Consider the following 18,085-nt stretch of genomic DNA (forward strand, 5'->3'; position numbering starts at 1 on the left):
CTGATATTCTTGCTTTTTTCTTGGTGTCCTGTTGGTTAGTTCTCTTTTTACGCAGGCTTCCTTGTTTTATCTCCTGCGTTACCACATCCCTGCAAGTCTACAAGGACTGACACATATAATTAACGTCTTACCAAGAACATCTGAAAAGCCTTTAAGAACTGTTTCTCAGCAGGGTTAAGCTACGGTCAGTTGAACAAGTAGGTTCCTTCAGGTTTTGCAATGAATTTTTTTTTTTTTATTTAATTTATTTTGAGGGTTATTGTGACATTGATTTTACCATATATCCTATTCAATCTTGCTATCCATTTAGTTACAATGAATATGAACATAACTATTGGGGGTCTCACTGATGGGATTAACATATGCTGCGCTTAATCATCCAGTCAGTCAGTAGTACAGTTCTGTCTACAAGAGGATTTTTCTGACCACAGTCTTTGGCTTGTACTGGCATGAGTGAACCAGGAGCACTGATTGTAAACGAAAGTTAAAAACTGACAGCCACTGCAGGCAGGTGTGCGTTTCCTGGTAACTCTAAATTGTTAGGAATCCTAAACATTCACATGCCGTCCCAGCAGCTCAAATACATGAGATCTGTAGGTTCATGTGTGCTTTAACATTTTAGTTCATACTCTGTGAATACCTATATTGGAAAAGTTAAATGGGAGAATGAACATGATGGCTTAGGACTCAAAAAAGGAGCTAAGATAGTTTTCCACTGGAATAAACAGAGGTGACCTTTTACTCTGTAAACGTAATATCTCTTACATATGTATGTATTGAATGTCACTGGTTTTGCATTATGAGGTCAGAGGTAAATGACTACTCTGGCAATGTCTGGCAAGTAACCTTTTGATGAATTGGCTAGCTTGATCGGTCTGTTAGATACAGCCTTTCTCTGATGCAGAGGGTTCGGAGTTGCTTATTGTTATCAGGCACCACATTTATATGTGCTTGAATGCTGTTTAATTAATTGAAGGAACGATTTTTAGGCCCAGTTAGTACAACTGTGAAGTTGTTCCTCTGGTTGTGTTTTATTGAATAGCTTGGTATCTACAAATCCTGCACTTGATCAAAAGGCCTTTGATGCTTCTTTAATGTGTATTAGTGGGTGCACCTTTGGCCTTGGTTTTGTTTTCAATCTTTAAAAGATCTCAGAATGACTAGCTTTTAATGCAGTCTTCTGATTGTAATGATTAGGTGATTGTAACAGAAACTCCCCCTCAAAATGATGTTTCGTGCATTCTGGTAAGTTAATGAAGCTGTAGTAAATGTAGTCGTTCTGATAGTAATCTGCCCAGTGCAGTCAAAAAAGGCTTCACATGTAGAGAACTGACCAACAGGTTCCAGAAGAAAAACAGAAGTGTTGTGGCTTTCTTTGAATTGTGTGAACCCCAGTATATAATTCCTAAAAGCACACTTTATAAATGTTTCCTGACACACACACACCCACACATACATACATATACATACATACATACATACATACATACATACATACATATATATATATATATATATATATATATATATATATATATATATATATATATATATATATATATATATATATATATATATATATATATATAATTTTTTTTTTTAATTTAGTGTGTCCTACTGCCCACCCATTTTAATGTTGGGAAATAGTTAAAAGAGAAATTGCGCTAATTTTTCAAACTTCCTGTCTAATTCAGTGGTTGAGTCACTCAGAGTGGTTTCATGTGTGAGGGATTATTGAATGGAAACTGATTCAGATTTCTTTCCATTCCAGTGGTGGTGTTGGGAACCAGGAGTCACACAGACTACAATACAAATGTAGCCATTTTATTTTAATTCTGATCATAGTGAAACTAAGTTTTAGGTAAATGTTTTTTCTGTTTTTTGTCTTATAAGCATGCTGTATGTATGCTAAACAAAAAAAAAAAAATGCAGTGCTTTTGGCTTTGCGCTTGTTTTGCAGCAGGTTTGCTACAGGCAATTGGTACTCACACAAGATACTAACATGGAAATTCTGTTTCATATCCTGCACTGTTTTTACAGGGTTTGAGAAAAATCTTTTCAGTAAAAGTGTAACATTTATGTTTCTGTTCAGTATACATCTCTGCCACAAATGGGTTAAAAAATCCAAATGTAGACAAAAACCTCATCTCAGAACCTGTAAAGCAACATATTTGATGGCACTTCATGACGGATGTTTTTGTGGTTTAGTATAAGCATTACGTGCTATACTTTCTTATCACCACCACTGAACAGTTTTGACTTGAAGTTTCTCTGAGTTTCTCTGCACATCAAACCTCTCTGAATGATTTTGTTTACATCAACCCTTTAATTATTCCAGTCAAAAATTTGTCGGTGGGATTCCCCTTTTAGCTTTGGCTACACCTTCATTCTTGATTTCACTCAGCAACATAGGAGTTCTCGATTTACTCAGTCAAGCTCTCAAATAGAAATACTACTTAAGCAGAAAAATTGAGGCTTCATGAATTTGCACATCTGTGAGGTGTTGGATAATGGACCTCTTGGTTTTGTCTGACTTATTTTCTTATTTGCATGTAGTTCTTATGAAAACGTGATTTTTGCAGTAAAAGAGTTTTTGTACAATTTTTTTTAAACGTCCAGTTGCCTATTGGGGGGAGCGGGGGAGGGAGAGAAAAGCAACAAAAACAAAGCTAGCGAGACGCTTTCCTATTTGTTGTCTGATTGTGATGCAGCTGCTTCTAGGCACTCTTTTGCTTTGCCCTCAATCACATGGTTCCTGCTTTGCCATGGTAGATTTTCCTTGTGCAATAAGAAGCGCTTTTTCTTCAGGGACTTGGTTTTTCTCACGGTCTGGATTATTGATTGGAAATATTTAAAAAGTGTTTTCTTCTGAATGGTCCATTACTGAGTGCATCCTGAACTTTCACTGCCAGTGATGTGATCTTGTTGATGCTACTGTAGCTGACTCACTGCATACAGTTACTCAGGTTTCTGCCAGTGTTGCTGTGGAGAGCCCTCGGCCGACCTGTCTGCTTGTGTTTTGCGTGTGTGAAGAAGTGGGAAAAGCAGTGTCTCTTCCAGTCACGCTAATCCAGCGTTTTGAGAAACTGGTTCTGTTCTGGACTGGTCTTCTGGTTTGGCAGACTCTGAGTCACCTTATGTTTCATCACCCAAATTTCTTTGGTACTGCTCACTCCTGGTCTTTGCTTTTGTTAGTTGCACAACCATGTGTCTTTTTTCCGTTTTGTCTATAAGTTCCAGCAGTTTTAGGATTATTAAAGGGATTGGAGACACTGCTTTTTATTCTTTTTTTTTTTTAAGCAATTTATATATTATTGCTTCTGTTACTTTGATTTGTTGTTATTATTGCGATTATATTTTGTAAATAATAATAATAATAATAATTAAAAAAAAAGGAAAACTGATGTGCATTTCCTATAGAAAACAGATGTAGGTGGGTGTTAAGTGATGCAGTCTCCAGTCAAATGGACACAAACATGAAGTTTCAACGTTCTGTGCTTTGAATAGACTTTTTTTTCATAAAGCTGTTCCGTCAAAGGATGAATATAATTAAGAAAAGCTGATTTAGTTTATTTAAAAAATACAGTGAGTGCGTCAACATGCACTCCATAATCCGATAACCGCAGACCATCAGGTTTTGTAAATAATCTGATCAATGTGTTTACATGCACTTGGGTGATCAGGTAATGGGAAAACTGGGTCTACATGAGTCAGGCAGTAAACAGATGTCTGCCAAAAAAGTCACTGCAGAAGATGTAACATAAACGTAACATAAAACTCCATGTTGTAGCTTTTTATTTTTTAATCACTTTACCTGAAAATATGAACATACATCATCTAGAAGATGAATATTTAAATCCTCGTCAAGCACGTAGTTGGTTTTTGTGTCGCTCCGAAAGTGTTTTGCTGCCACAGCAGCGCTGCTTATTTCCGGTACCGTTTATGTTTTGCACATGCGCAGACCGAGAAATCCAAAAGAAATCAGAGTAAGAGTTTACCCTGCACTGAGAAATCTGATTACTGAGCTAAAATCCAGCCCTCTTTATCAGATTTCTTAATCAGATTTCTTTACCTTACTCCAGTCTAAGAAATTATTGTGCGCTGTTTGCATGGCTATTTGAATAATCAGATAACTGCAGAAATCTGATTGAGTGCATGTAAACACACTCACTGATACATAAAGTAAATCATTAATAGTAGTACCATATGAAATATTTCATTGTAGACAGTCTTGAACAACTCTTTTTCTTTATAATGTTGGTGATGGGAAGCAGGGGTGCAATGTCTAAAACACAAATCTCTCCATTTTATTCAGTATCCAGAACCTCCAGTGAACCTACACGTGGATTGTGAGTGTTTAAACAGACATAAATCTGTACGAATGTTTTCTTTGGGGACTATTTTGTCTTAAAGCACCTTGCATGCACCCCTCTGCCATCACTGGATTAGAAAATAGATGTTTTAGGCCAATACATCCATCTCAAAAATATCATACATATCTGATATCCATCAGTATATTCATAACCATTTCATAGTTGTCTATGAGGGAGCTCTTAAAGCCATTCAATTAATCAGACGTCTGGTTCCTATCACCATCACTGAATAGTTCAGACTGGAGCAACATCAGACCCCTCAAACAATTAAAAAATTGGTAGAATTTCCAAATAAGAATCTTTTCCTTGGTCTGCAATACTAAGGTTAAATAATCCTCAATAACAGTACAGGTGACTCTATACATGTTCCAACCTAACCTTATAGCCAATTATGATGTTCAGTATTCAGAACTTCGATAGATTTCGATTTAGACTTATTTAAAAATATAAAAAATGCTGTCCTAGGTTTTCAAGTCACTACTAAAATGCAGTTTAGTCAGTATGTAGAGGCTTATTTTAGCTACACCCCTGCATTTTAGAGCAGGAAATGGCATGGCATCCCTGTCCTAAATGACCACATGATGAGCAGCTACATCACATTGTTTTGAAGTGTGTCCCAAAGTCTGGAAATCAGTGTGGAACATGTGTAAGAATTTCACAATACTGGTGTCATTTTGCAATTGTGAAACCCGGTTCTTATCTGATCTGTTATATGACCTGCTAAAGAGTACATTGAGATAAAGCTAGTTGCTGTCAATGTTAGCTACAGCTGGAAAAAATTAGTACATTCAAAAAGGTTCTCCACAAACTAGTAATTGCACTAGTCCACTTTTTCAGATCACAAACATTTTTACATTGTAGATAAAAGTCATGAAAATGGAAAGAATTTTGTCAACATAGTCAACTTTACAGTGATGGTTGATCTGACAAACCGTTTTCATTGTATCAGCTCCACATGGAGGACTTTCAGTTTCAGAAATAGCTGGTTGGTTTGGTGTGTTTGTGGTCACTTACTGAAGAATCAGCCTTTTCATCAAAAACTGCCTTTTCATCAAAAAACTGTTTCACTGCTTAGTATTAGAGGCTGACTGCTGTGTTCTTTGTGATTTGTTCATTATGTGCTTGGTTGGGAATCGGAAAGTATCTTTATTGTCATTTGGAATATAAAGAGAGATCCAACTAAGACACGTATAACAATTTTAAAAGATGGAGAAGCAGATAGAATAACAAATGATAGAAGGCACATGGCACTTCTAGTAGTCTTGTTTGAGTTACCATTGGTACTCCATGGCTCTGGTAAAGTACCCTGGAGTCAATGGTAAACTAACGTTGGGGTCAATAAACATTTGTGTAGAAATATCTAATAGAGTACAGTATACATAGCTATCAGGGTACAATAGCAGCGTCTAAATGGTGCAGTAAGTGATTCTGGAGAACAATTGTTGATATTTGAACCCCTCCCTCCAGTGCTACCTCAGAAGGTAAGCCTCTCAAATTCAGGTGAATGACACCGGGCTAGCAAACCCCTCATCCCTTTTCATCAACTCTTGATGAAGCTGAAGTTAGTTTCTTATTCGACAGTTTATTTTTTTTATTTTCCCATTCCATCTTAAATGGTTGAACAGTTACAGTCTGTCACCTGAAAATAGGACCAAGAAGCTGGCAAATAGGAAGCCATATTCAGCCTTGTCAACTCTCTGAGGTCACCCTTGTTCATAAATGTCTCACAACAATGTTAACACAACTCTCCCACCTTGCCTGATCACGGAACATTTTTCTTAATATTTGTTCTTCAGATAGTCTCCTCTTTGGCTGTTTCTCAGCCATTTTTCCTTCTGGACAATGCATAGAGTTCAACGCGTAGCTTGTGCCAGATATACAGTTGCCCCTCCCACTCTTCTTCCCCCGTGCTGTGCCTGAGCATGAACCCCCTCTGTTGCTAATTGGCTGGAATAGTGTTGTGTGGCTCTTTCCTAACCATTTTCTTTGTTTTCCATTTACACAACCAGGGCTGTGTATGAACCCAGCATTTTATTCCAGCATGCACACACAGCAGACAGCTAGTGGACTTTTTCACTTAATTTGACCAAAAGTGAATTGGATTAAAATCACTTACTGCACCTTTAATTATGTGAAAAATCAACTAGCATTTTCCTGGTGTAAATAGGCAGCAAACACACTACTATGTAAAACTAAGCAACCCTTCTATTGTTTAATTTCTGGGCCAAATGCTCTTTGAGTACAAGTTATAAAATTTTCAGTGTAGGTTATAGAAGCGTGTAGTGAAACTTTGGACGTACCAGTGGGTCCTAGAAATTTTAAGGGGCTTATTTAAAAAAAACAAAAAAAAAACATGAAATCTGCAGGGCTGTTTTTTCCACACCTACAAAGTTCAGTCTTTAAAGTTGGTTGCATTTTCTGCTCATGCCTGAAACCCCTCCTCCTAAATTCTCATCTCTGCCCTTGGCTTCCTGTGACAAAGTTTTCGCAGTCAGCATTTCCTTCCTGTTCCTGTGTCCCATGTTCCAGTCCTACCACCATCCAAAAACAGGGGTCTGGCACCCAGTCAGAAGCTGCCCATAACTCTAGTCTCGGAGTTCTCAGAGTTCTCCCCTCCCTCAACCAGTCTCCCCTCAATCAAGCACCATTATGTTGAAGGCAGCGTACGCTGAACTGCTTATCTGATGGTGACTGTTTTGGCGGTCTGACAGGTCTCACATGGTGGTTAAGAGACACATTTGCTCTGTATCTTTTAATCAATTTTTGAATTTCAGTTTTGGAAACTTTTGTTTTTTTCATCAGTTTTGACTTTCTCTTCCTTATGCATGTGGATTGTGTTCTATCTAGTCTCCTTTCTGACCGGGAAGGTGACCCCTGATATTTGCACAGTTCTGTACAGTACAGATAACCTGTTCTCTGAGCATGAAAAGGATTGAATGAAGTAGGACGGAGTGAAGTATAGAACAGAATGGAAAAGGAAGCAGGTGATGGTTCAGCAGGTTAAGTTTTATGGGCTGAATCATTCAGCTGTCATATCACTTCCTCTGATGACAGCAGGGGGCTGGCCCCAGCAGTTGTTTTGTACTGGTTGGAACAAACGTACCGGAGACTTATTAAAGAGACGGGAGCGTGTTGCTGTTGTATCTGGACTTATGGATTGTAAAACACACTGGACCACGCTGGACTAAACTGGTAATTTGAATGTTATAAATAATAGAAAGAAATGTGTTTATCATTTTCAAAATGCCTCAAAACTGTGCATATTTTCAAGCAACTTATTCCACTGGTTTATAGAACTAAGTTGTAGCTGTAGTCAGTCACTAATTTGTGTGAGGTGACCGAACTTTTTTGTAAAATTATTTTAAGTGATCCTGATGACATTACATTCATTTGAACAGCGGTCTTACCTACTAGTAGACTCATAGTTGATTTGAATGTTAAAATTAGAAGGTAAAATATTCCCAAAGTGCTTATGGCTCTGAGTCATATAAGATAAAACTAAAAAAGTGTTAAATATACAGTCTGCCACTTTTACACAGGCCACATTTAGATATTGTTTCCCAATATGTTAAATTCAGTAAATAAACAGTTATTGTTTGTTAAAATGTGCTGCGTTGTGTTCTCTGTAGAGGATGTGTAACTTACTTTTACTTCCAAAATAATCAAAAAACATTTCATTTCGCCAGGGGTGCCCAAACTTTCCCTTATGACTGTGAATGGTCTTGCTTGACTTTTGTGTTTATGAAAATGATGCTGCTAAACGTGAACTCAGTTACTCAATCACTCTGTCCACCTTACTGACAGCAAACAATGCACCAGTATTCTGCAATACAAATTTCACACTTTATTTATTGCGATGATATTTTTTTTAATGCTATAGCTTGTGGAGTGAATTTCATTTACACTGTTTTTGTTTTGCCTTTACCACAGGATTCATACGTATCAGGTGAAATATGGACTTTAACATGCTTATCCTGTTGTGTCTTTTCAATGGACCGTTATCAGCATCAGGTTTGTTTCCTTTTTGACATTTTTCATTCTCTTTAAAATCACATATTTTGGCTCTGAAATGTCATGTTAGAGAATATAGTTAATAGAAGGGAAGTCTGTTATGTTGTATGTCCAAAAGTGTAGACACCAGCTCATTTAGAGCTTCTTCTGAAATCAAGGGTTTTAATAGGGAGTTTGTCCCCACATTACTGCAGCAACATCACCTGGGAAGGCTTTACACTAGATGTTGGAACGTTGCTGTGAGGTTTACATTCACCAGAGCATTAATGAGGTCACTGCTGTGAGATGATTAATTCTAGATCGCGACTCCACTCCAGCTCATTCCAAAAGTACTAGATGGAGCTCCATCACTCCAAACAACACAGTTCTACTGCTCCACAGCCCAGTGCTTGGGGACTTCTTACCCCTCCTGCCGGCACTTGGCATTGGGCCTAGTGGCCACTACTGGTGATGCTTTTCTAGATTATATGGAGAATTATACACTCAGGTGGTTCTTCAAGGGTTCCTCAGTGAAGAAAATTTAGCAAAGAACCATGAACACTTAAAGAACCCTTAAATTGATGAGATGTGTGTTTTATGTGCCCATTTCATACTTCAACTATTTCCTTTCAGAGTCTTTCTCTGAGTCACCTTTCTCACCCAGAGATCTTGAGTGTGTGTTCATGGCTCATGCGAACGTCACCTGTCACTGGACTCCTGCTGTGAATGCTCAACCTGATACACACTACACCCTGCAAGTCAACCTGTGAGTGTGTGATCCGTCTCACAGACTTCTGCACCTATTCATCCCCTCACACACACACACACACACACACACACTTTTGAGATTATATCTGTTTTACTTACAGTACAGTGCGAAAGTCTGAGTCCCTTTATTTATGAAGCCCTGTTATTTATACTTAAATAATAAAATTATTATCACTTATTTTCTGCAATTAGTTGATATCACTTAATACAGGCATGTTGTTTGTACCGTCTGGTTGAAAATTCAAGTATACTTGTTTAAAAAGACAAACAATGAGCACAGTGCAGAGTCTTAAAACCAAATTCATTTGAAACAGCCTCTAGTAATTAGGGTTTACAGTTCAATCAACAGCTAATAAGTACAAGTTATTCATTTTTCAGCGGCAAGTAAAAGCAAAAAACATCAGAAAATTGTACAGACACTTCAACAACTAAATATGTCTCAGTATGTCTCTCTGCCTTTATTATAGCTTCCACGCTTTACAGGAGACTTGCCTTTCTATTCAAAGAAATCTGCAGAGATATTTTTCTACAACTCCAAAAGTTCAGTCTTAGAAGTTGGTTGCATTTTTCTGCTTTCTCATAATCCCAAACATATTTATAGACATTGAGGTCTGGACTCTGAGTGGGCAGCCCATTGTGTTGAGAACACCAGAATCTGTTTGATTGGCCCAGTTTTCTTTTCTCAGCAGCCACAGCTTCTTTCAAAACTTTTTCAGTGTGCTTGTAATCATCAGATTCATATTCTTGTGAAAGGGGACCAAAGCACATGTTCCTCTGCACGTTACACATTTCCACCTACGAGGTCAACATACGTACACATACAACATACTTAAAGTCATTACTCTACTGCCCAGCCATCGCAATGCCCGCAAGAGAGTACATACAACTCACTCTTATATGGTAGGAGAAGCATAGGAAAGATGCAGACACAAGTGAAGGTATGCTGAGGGGAAGATAACACACAGAGGGTGAGTAAAACAAGTAAAAAAAATGCAAATAATTGATATCAGGAGCCAATGAGAAGGATGATGAGGTTTGCCCCTCAGTGTTGTCAGATAACTCAGTGAAACAACACAACTGACTGGGTTTCACTCAGTGGCATCCAGTTATTTAGTAACGTAAATGAGAGAACACTGCTTAAAACCAACAACGTTTTTCTGACTGTATTATATCTGCATGTTAATGATTCATAAAGCAAACACCGGTGCATAAAATCCCTCATCAGTAAATTCACTCTAAATTTTAAACAGGTCAAGATTTTTCAAAGAAAAAAAGTCCCTTTTGGTTTCTCTGTGTTGCTGCATTCTGGGCATGTTGATGATAAAGGTCTGCTTTGTCCTTCAGTAACAGGATGTACAAAAATGCAACGCTGGTTGTTTAAGAAGATTTGATCAGAGTGGCAAATTGAGCAATTATGTGCACCACTTTGGCGCTGCACCTTCATTTGCCCTTTAGAGGAGATTTGCATGCAAAAAAAGAGCAAATAATTGAATTTCAGTATTTCACCACTAGTCAGAAATGTGGACAACATATGTAGATATTGCAGCTCATGCTTATTTTTTTGTTTATTTCTGAAATGAAAACGTCATTATTTTCTTTTTGGAAAGCCCTCAAAAAGTATGATATATAGCCAAAGGTATGCCCATCATAACTGTACAAGCTTGTTGGACAGCCAATTCCAAAACTATGGATGTCAATATGTATTTCCCCCAGCCCCGCACCTTCCCAGTTTGTGGGTATAACAGCCTCTGTGCAGACCACTGGAGTTCCTCCACACCAAATTTGTTAAAACGTGTTTATGGACTTTGCATTGGAACAGAAGAGGGCCCTAAACAGTTGCCCCAAAGTTGAAAGCATAGACTTGTCTAAAATGTCTTTGCATGCTGTAGCATTATTACCCTTCACTGAAACTAAAGACCCAAACCCTGCAACTTTAAAAGCCTCAGACTATTCTCCCTCCTCCACCAAACTTTACAGTTGGCACTATGCATTCCAAGCATCGCTCCTCTGGCATCCACCAAACTCAGATGACCTGTGGTAAGGCAGCATCCCATTACAGTGCCATGTTAAAAGTCCCTGAGCTCTTCAGTACAACCCATTCTACTGCCAGTGCTTGTCATGCAGATGGATATGTACTTGATTTTATACACCTGTTAGCAATGAGTGTAGCTGAAACACCTAAGCTCAGTAATTGGGGGGAAGGGGATGTCCACGTTCTTTTGGCCCATATAGTGTAAAAATAGCCTTCCAGGTGACTCTTCATGAAGCTGCTTGAGGGAACATAAAAGATCATTTTGATTTATTTCTCTGCAGACACCTGTAAGTTTTATTTCACAGTCTAATGTCTTCATATTTTAACTGGAAGCATAAATAGAAGGTGCATATAATAAGAATTTAAAGAACTGAGTTAAAGATATGTGTAGAATAGTTACAATTTTGTTGTGAAAAAAAAAAATATTCCAGTGCACTGTTTCTAACATATTGGAAAAAAATAAACTCCAAATAACTTTCAAATAAATGGAATAGAAAATCATCTCCGATTACTTTTGCACCATCCCTCAGGCCCCAAATTCTAAGTAACTGAGTAATAAGATGTGCAGAGGTGTGTTCTCTGTAGAGGATGTATATTTAGTTTCACTTTCTTTATTTGTGTTTTATCTCACATGAAAAGATTTGTCTTGCAGCACAGCTCCAGTAAACAAACTTAAATAACAATATACCATCGAATAGTACACACTTAGAAAAACAACAAAATGTTTTAATTGACCAGGGGCATCAGACTGTTTAAAATGATCCTCTGGTAAACTGAGCAGAAATGATGCCTACATTTTGAACTGCACAGGACTCAGGAAAGAGCTGCGTGACATTATAGAGAAACTGTTGATACAGAAAACTTTATTAGTGATGGTTTGGCCAAAAATCAAATTCACACATTCCCCCTTCAAAAAAATGGACAAATTGCAGACAAAATTCAGGCTGTAGCTGCTATAGTTTTATGAAATATAGCTAATCTGTAGCGCCTACAAATGTTTGTGTAGCTATAACGATCATTTTCACTGCAATTTCGCTACAGACTTCAGACAATCCACACAAAATCTGAACCATCGTACACAGTTGTTAACTGGGCTGGTGGGGACTGTGCAATGCTATGCAAAAGGCTACACTCTGATCACCCCTTACTATAGTAAGCTTAGCTCAAGGGTGGCAACCGAAATGTTAAGAAGAGCCATTTTGTTCTTTCAACAGAAATGAACCCACCCTGGGAGCCACAACTTTTTATGTCTGTCTTACTATCATGGCTGTAAGAGCTAATGTGCTAGTAAAGGATAAAAATCGAACAAACACAAACGTAGATTTACTTGCTTTAACCTTTAGCTCAGCTGTAGCCACTTCTCTCACATCTCAGTCAGGAAACTTGTCCTCGAGTTTCTTGTAAAATGTCTCTGACTTTTTATAAGGCTGAACTCATGTCTCATTCACCTGCTTCTTGTTTGAATTGTCCCATTCCTCCTTGTCCTCTGTTCGCCAGACTGTACTGCTGCGCCATTTTGGGTGGAACAGAAAAATTCGAAAGAAGCTGACTTCAGCGTGAAAGGTTGAATTAGCAATTCTACATTAACTCCAGGGTTTAAGCCCATTTATTGTGAAAACTGTGTTATAATGATTTCACAGCAAAGGAGGATTATGTTATTTTACATTAAAATCTAGTTCTGCTGTGGAGCCGCAACAGTGGAGAGATTATTCAGGCCTGATTCTCACCCCAAACAGCGCCACAGTCACTGATGAAAATTTTGACGCTAAAGTGTTGCTGAAATTTAAAGGACTCTGAATGTCATGTCTGTACATTTTGCTGAAATGTTTAATTGGAGCAGTTTTATTTCAGCAGTTGACAGTGCTTTGCACTAAATTATTGATTTTTTTTTAGGAAAAACCCAGAATGACTTTGCCTTTGCTTAGTCTAATTTTTTGTTGGATGTCACGCTTTTTTTTGTGTAAGTTTGATTGTTGGTTACACTATTTGGTGATCTTTTTGTACATTTGCAGCTTTTCAATTGCGTGTTTCTTTATGGCACATCATTAAATGCAGTGTCTTATTCACACTGTCAGTTGGGATTGGTGTGTCAGGTGGAGATTCACAAACTGACAATCGTGCTTTGAAAGTAGCTAAGAAGTAGTGCAGTACTCTTCAAAAAGTGGCTGAAAATAGGCACTACTTTTCCTGGAACAGTGGCTAAATTGTATCTAGCTACACATTTTGGGAAAGTAGCTACAAAGCAGCTAACTACTCATTTTTAGTAGCTATCCCAACTCTGATAGATATACAGTGTCATAGGCTGCATAAACAACTGTACTTGAGATCATTTAACGACTCGGTGAGTGGTGTTTGATGATTCAGACATGGAGTAGCACAATGCTAAGTTGGTGTGCATAACCTTCCATTACTTCTTTACTACAATCTGTAAAAAGATGGTTCTTCAAGGGTTCTTTAGTAAATAAAATAGTTCTATATAAAACTAGGAACACTCAAAGAACTCTTTGCATCATTAAAGGATTCTTCAGACTGATGAAGAATGTGCTGTAAATGGTTTTGTGTAGAACCTTTTTTGAAAATGGTTCTTTTGAGAGTTCAAGATTCTATATAGAACCATTTTCTTTATTAAAGAACCCTTGAAGCACCATCTTTTTAAAGGGTGTACATTTTTTAATGGCAAACTGTCACTTTAACTCTGTGTGTGTGTGTGTGTGTGTGTGTGTGTGTGTGTGTGTGTGTGTAGGACAGGGTGGAAAAGTGATCAATGTACCTCGTCTCTGCCCCGCTGTTCTGTGCCTGTGAGCTCTCTCAACCGGATATACTGTATTCAGGTCTTCGCGCACAGTGACCACCACCCAACGGTCAGCTCTGATATGCTATGCCTGAACGGCACTGATGCAGGTATTGCCCATAGAACCTCAGGTGCTGCCTACAGAACATCAAGTACTGTCTGTAGGGCCTCGTATAGTCTATAGAACCTCAGGGGCCACCTCTAGAACCTCAGGTACTGCCTGTACAACCTCAGGGGCTGCCTCTGGTACCTCAGGTACTGCCTGTAGAGCTCCAGGTACAAGCTAAAGAACCACAGGTACTGTAGCAGGGGTTTCTGAACTGTATTCTTGAGGCTGCTAAAGTGCTGAATATAATATATAAAGAATTTAGAAATATGTTATAAAGAATACAACTATGTTCGTTCTTGTATTGGGTGAGGGAATGGACATGGGTCACTTGACACAACATAGTGCTGAGCCAGTTCTTAGCACTTCTTTAGGCACACATATATTGATTACAGTCAGGTCCATAAATATTGACTAACTTTATTGTTAAGATATTGTTTATTTTATTGTTAATTTATTGTCTATTTATTGTCTATCACAGCATGATAGAGTTAAATAGACAAATTAAATAATGAATATAAGTTAAAAGTGAATATTTGGCTTTAATTTCTGGGTATTATTTATGGGTGAATGGTGTAAGAATTACAACCATTTTTGTACATATCCCTGCCATTTTAGGGGCTCAAAAGTAGTTGGATACCTGGCTGTTTTATGGCCAGATGTGTGTTATTCCCTCATTATTTCACTTGCAAGTGTGCAGATAAAAGGTCTAGAGTTGATTTCAAGCATGGTATTTGGATTTGGAATGCGCTGCCTTTAATTTTCAATATCAAGTCCGAAGAGCTGTCAATGCCAGTGGAGCAAAACATCACTAGACTGAAAAATCAAAACGCATCCAGCAGTGAGATGGCAATTAGGTGTGGCCAAAGCAATTATTTGGTACATGCTAAAAAAAAGAATTCATCTGTAATATCAATAACACAAAAGGGCCCAAAAAAACTTCTAAAAAAAAAAAACAGGGGTAGATGAGAGAAAGATTCTTTCTCTGGTGTCAACAATCAAGAGAAGACTTCATCAGAGTAAACAGAGAGGATTTACCACAATGGTTTACCACGAGTAAACTGTCAGAACGCCTAAAAAACAGGAAGCTCAGATTAGAGCATGCCAAAAAAACATTTAAATTAGCCGGTGCAGTTTTGGAATAACATCTTAAAGAAACAAGACCAAAATCAACTGAGCGAGAAGAGTATGGAGAAGGGGAGGAACTCATGATCCAAAGCACAAAACCTCATATGAGAAGCATGGTGGAGTTAGTGCGGTGGTATGGGAGTGTATGGCTGCCAATGGAACTGTTTCACTTGTATTTGTTGATAATGTGACTGCTGACAAAAGCAGCGGGATCCATTCTAAAGTGTATAGGGCTATATTATCTGCTCAGATTCCCCCAAATTCAAAACTTCAAAACTCCCTGGATAGTGAATCATATAGTGAATATAAAGCGAAGATGGACAGTGACCCAATGCAAACGGAAAAACGTGAGCCGAGGCAAAGAAGTGGAATGGTCTGCAATGGCCAAGTCAGTCACTTGACCATTTGGCCTGGCAGAGCATCACCAGGGAAGAAACTCACCATCTGGTGATGTCTGTAGGTCTGGAACCTACCTGTCAGGAAGTCAATTACTGCAAAAGATTTGCAACCATCTTTAAAAATGACAATTTAGTTTACAATGTTCGTTCTCTTTAATTACTTTTAAGCCCCTAAAAATACAGCGCTGTGTATGAAAAGAGTTCCTACACCTTTCACCTGATTTAGATGTAAGTGCCACCAGATTAAAGCTAAAAGCCTGCTCATTGAGGTCATTATTAAAGTTCTTTATTATTAAAATAATTATTATTAAATAATTATTAAAATAAAATATGCTGTGGGAGATAAAAGAACAGCTTGGTTGAGGCCCAGATGTTTATGGATCTGACTGTAACCTTGAGCAATGCAGACGTGTATATTTTTCACTTGTACATTTTTTTTTATTGTCATTACTGAATAATTTTCAAGTTACAAATCACATATGTATCATATGTATCTATTTTCCTGGAGTCAAGCACATATTGGTAAATCTATAGTGCTATTAAATTTTCTTTTAAGACTTTTGTGAAGATTTTTTTTTTTCTAACTTTTTTGCTGCTATAACTGCAACATTTTCCTCTGGATTAAGGGATTAAGCATTCATCCATCCATACAACCAGTCCTTGAGAACCTCCAGCCAATCCACCCAACTGATATATGTTTTAAAGCCCATTATTATCATCATGCAGTTGAGCAGAAATGTGGAGTAGCTGGAATTCTCTGCCAGTGTGCTTTAGGTCAATGTGAAGGCCAAAGTATAAAATACTATAAACACAGAATATAAAAAAATAAGATATTTTACTTAATGATGTAAATAAAAACTGCATATTTGGACAGTAAGCTAATCGCACAGGGCAAAACTGCACTTTTGATGAATGTGTGATGTGTCATGCAGCCGTGATTTAAGACACTTCTATCTTTGTCACAGCAGCAAGTTAGTAATTGATTTCTCTTCTTTATCTCCCCCTCTGGTTCCTCCACCTCTCCAGTGAAGCTGCCTCCACCTGAACAGTTCTGGCTGATCGCGGAGAACGGGAGTCCACGGTGTCTGAGACTGCGCTGGTCTCCTCCAAAAAACTTCCCTTTAACCACTCAGAAGATCAACAGCAGTTATCTGCTGTATCAACTGCAGAACAGCACAGCAGATCAGGTCAGAGATCTCTGAACCTCAGAGACACACGCACAAAATCTTCCTGTTTATTTGACATTAAAACACATTATCAGGCTTCTGAATATTTTCTGAATGTCTGCATATTTTGTTTTTGGTTAAGTCATGGTTTAAACCTTTATTTATATATATATATTGGGATGCTGTGTAAAATGTAGATCACTGTAAATAAAAGCAGAATGTAATGATCTGCAAATACCATAGGCCCATATTTTATTCAGAGTAGAACATGGAACGCATATCAGATGTTGAAAGTGAAACATTTTGCCATTTCATGAAAAACAGTAACTCATTTAGAACTTGATGGCAGCAACACATCTCAAAAAAGTTGTGACGGGGCCACGTCTACCATTGTGTAGCATCTCCTTTTCTTTTATCAACAGTCTGTAAACGTCTGGGAAGTGGGAGGAGACCACTGCTGGAGTCTTGGGAGAGGAATCTCCCAAATATATATTTATATTATTTATATATTTGCTCTCCATTACTGTATGTCATCTCACTTGTGTGTTTTATATCAATATTGTGCTTACATTTAGTGTTTTATGTTTTTTATTCTATCTCTTATTACTTTGTTGAACTGGTTGTTGATTTCTTATCTTTATTCTTGTAGAAGATGAATGAACGAATGAATTAATTAATTATTCTTTTTGTACTGTCAGATTAATTCTGTCTTAATTTCTCATGTTTCGTTGTATGAACCACAAGAAGTAATTGAATGGCAAAAATGTAGTCATTATATATTAACATATGTACACTACTGTGCAAGTCAGAGACCACCTATTATTTATTTAATTTCCAGTCAAAATGGCTTTCATTGTAGATTAGAAATAAGATAATCCATTTGCAGAAGGAAAGGGAACATTAAAGGAAGTGAAAAAACAGGGGTTCCCATAATAGGAGTTCAAAAGATGATCAGAACATATAGAGAAAATGAGACTCAGAACAAGGACTGACCAAGCCAGAGTCCAGACCTGATTGCGTTTGGGATTATTTGGATTTTGAGAAGCAGAAAACCAACCAACTTCTAAGACAGAACTTTGGAAATGTGGAAAAGTGTCCCTGCAAGTATGTTTGCAAAACTGAAAGTGAGTCTCCTGAATTGATTGGAAGCTATAGTAAAGGTAAAGGGTGGACACAGTGAATACTGAGAAGTTTTATATTATATTTAGTTAGGCTTCTTTGTAATTATCCATTAAATATATGTTTGCAGAAAAATTAATCATTTGTACCTTGTCCTTTTTCACTGGAAATTTAATAAACGAAAGGTGGTCTTTTTCTTTTGCACAGTACTGAC

At 37.6% G+C, this 18,085-nt stretch overlaps 1 protein-coding gene across 5 annotated transcripts in view; it reads left to right on the forward strand.

The window, feature by feature from the left end:
• The first annotated feature begins 74 nt into the window (after positions 1-74).
• Positions 75-18,085, forward strand: part of LOC108430063 (interleukin-6 receptor subunit beta-like) — a 32,587-nt gene continuing 14,576 nt past the window's right edge. For 2 of the 5 annotated variants that reach the window (XR_005131529.1, XM_037545442.1), the window contains exons 1-5: positions 4,259-7,565; positions 8,304-8,384; positions 8,997-9,129; positions 13,907-14,064; positions 16,613-16,773. Coding sequence is in view for 4 of the 5 variants with exons in the window: in XM_037545442.1 (XP_037401339.1) it covers positions 8,327-8,384; positions 8,997-9,129; positions 13,907-14,064; positions 16,613-16,773 (510 nt within the window). In the remaining variant the exon portion in view is untranslated. Of the gene's footprint in view, positions 198-4,258; positions 7,566-8,303; positions 8,385-8,996; positions 9,130-13,906; positions 14,065-16,612; positions 16,774-18,085 lie in introns of those variants that run through there. The other 3 variants (XM_037545443.1, XM_037545444.1, XM_037545445.1) reach the window with 3 other exon arrangements.

Source organism: Pygocentrus nattereri, chromosome 15 (assembly GCF_015220715.1).
Source record: "Pygocentrus nattereri isolate fPygNat1 chromosome 15, fPygNat1.pri, whole genome shotgun sequence".
In the NCBI taxonomy this organism is placed as follows: Eukaryota; Metazoa; Chordata; class Actinopteri; order Characiformes; family Serrasalmidae; genus Pygocentrus; species Pygocentrus nattereri.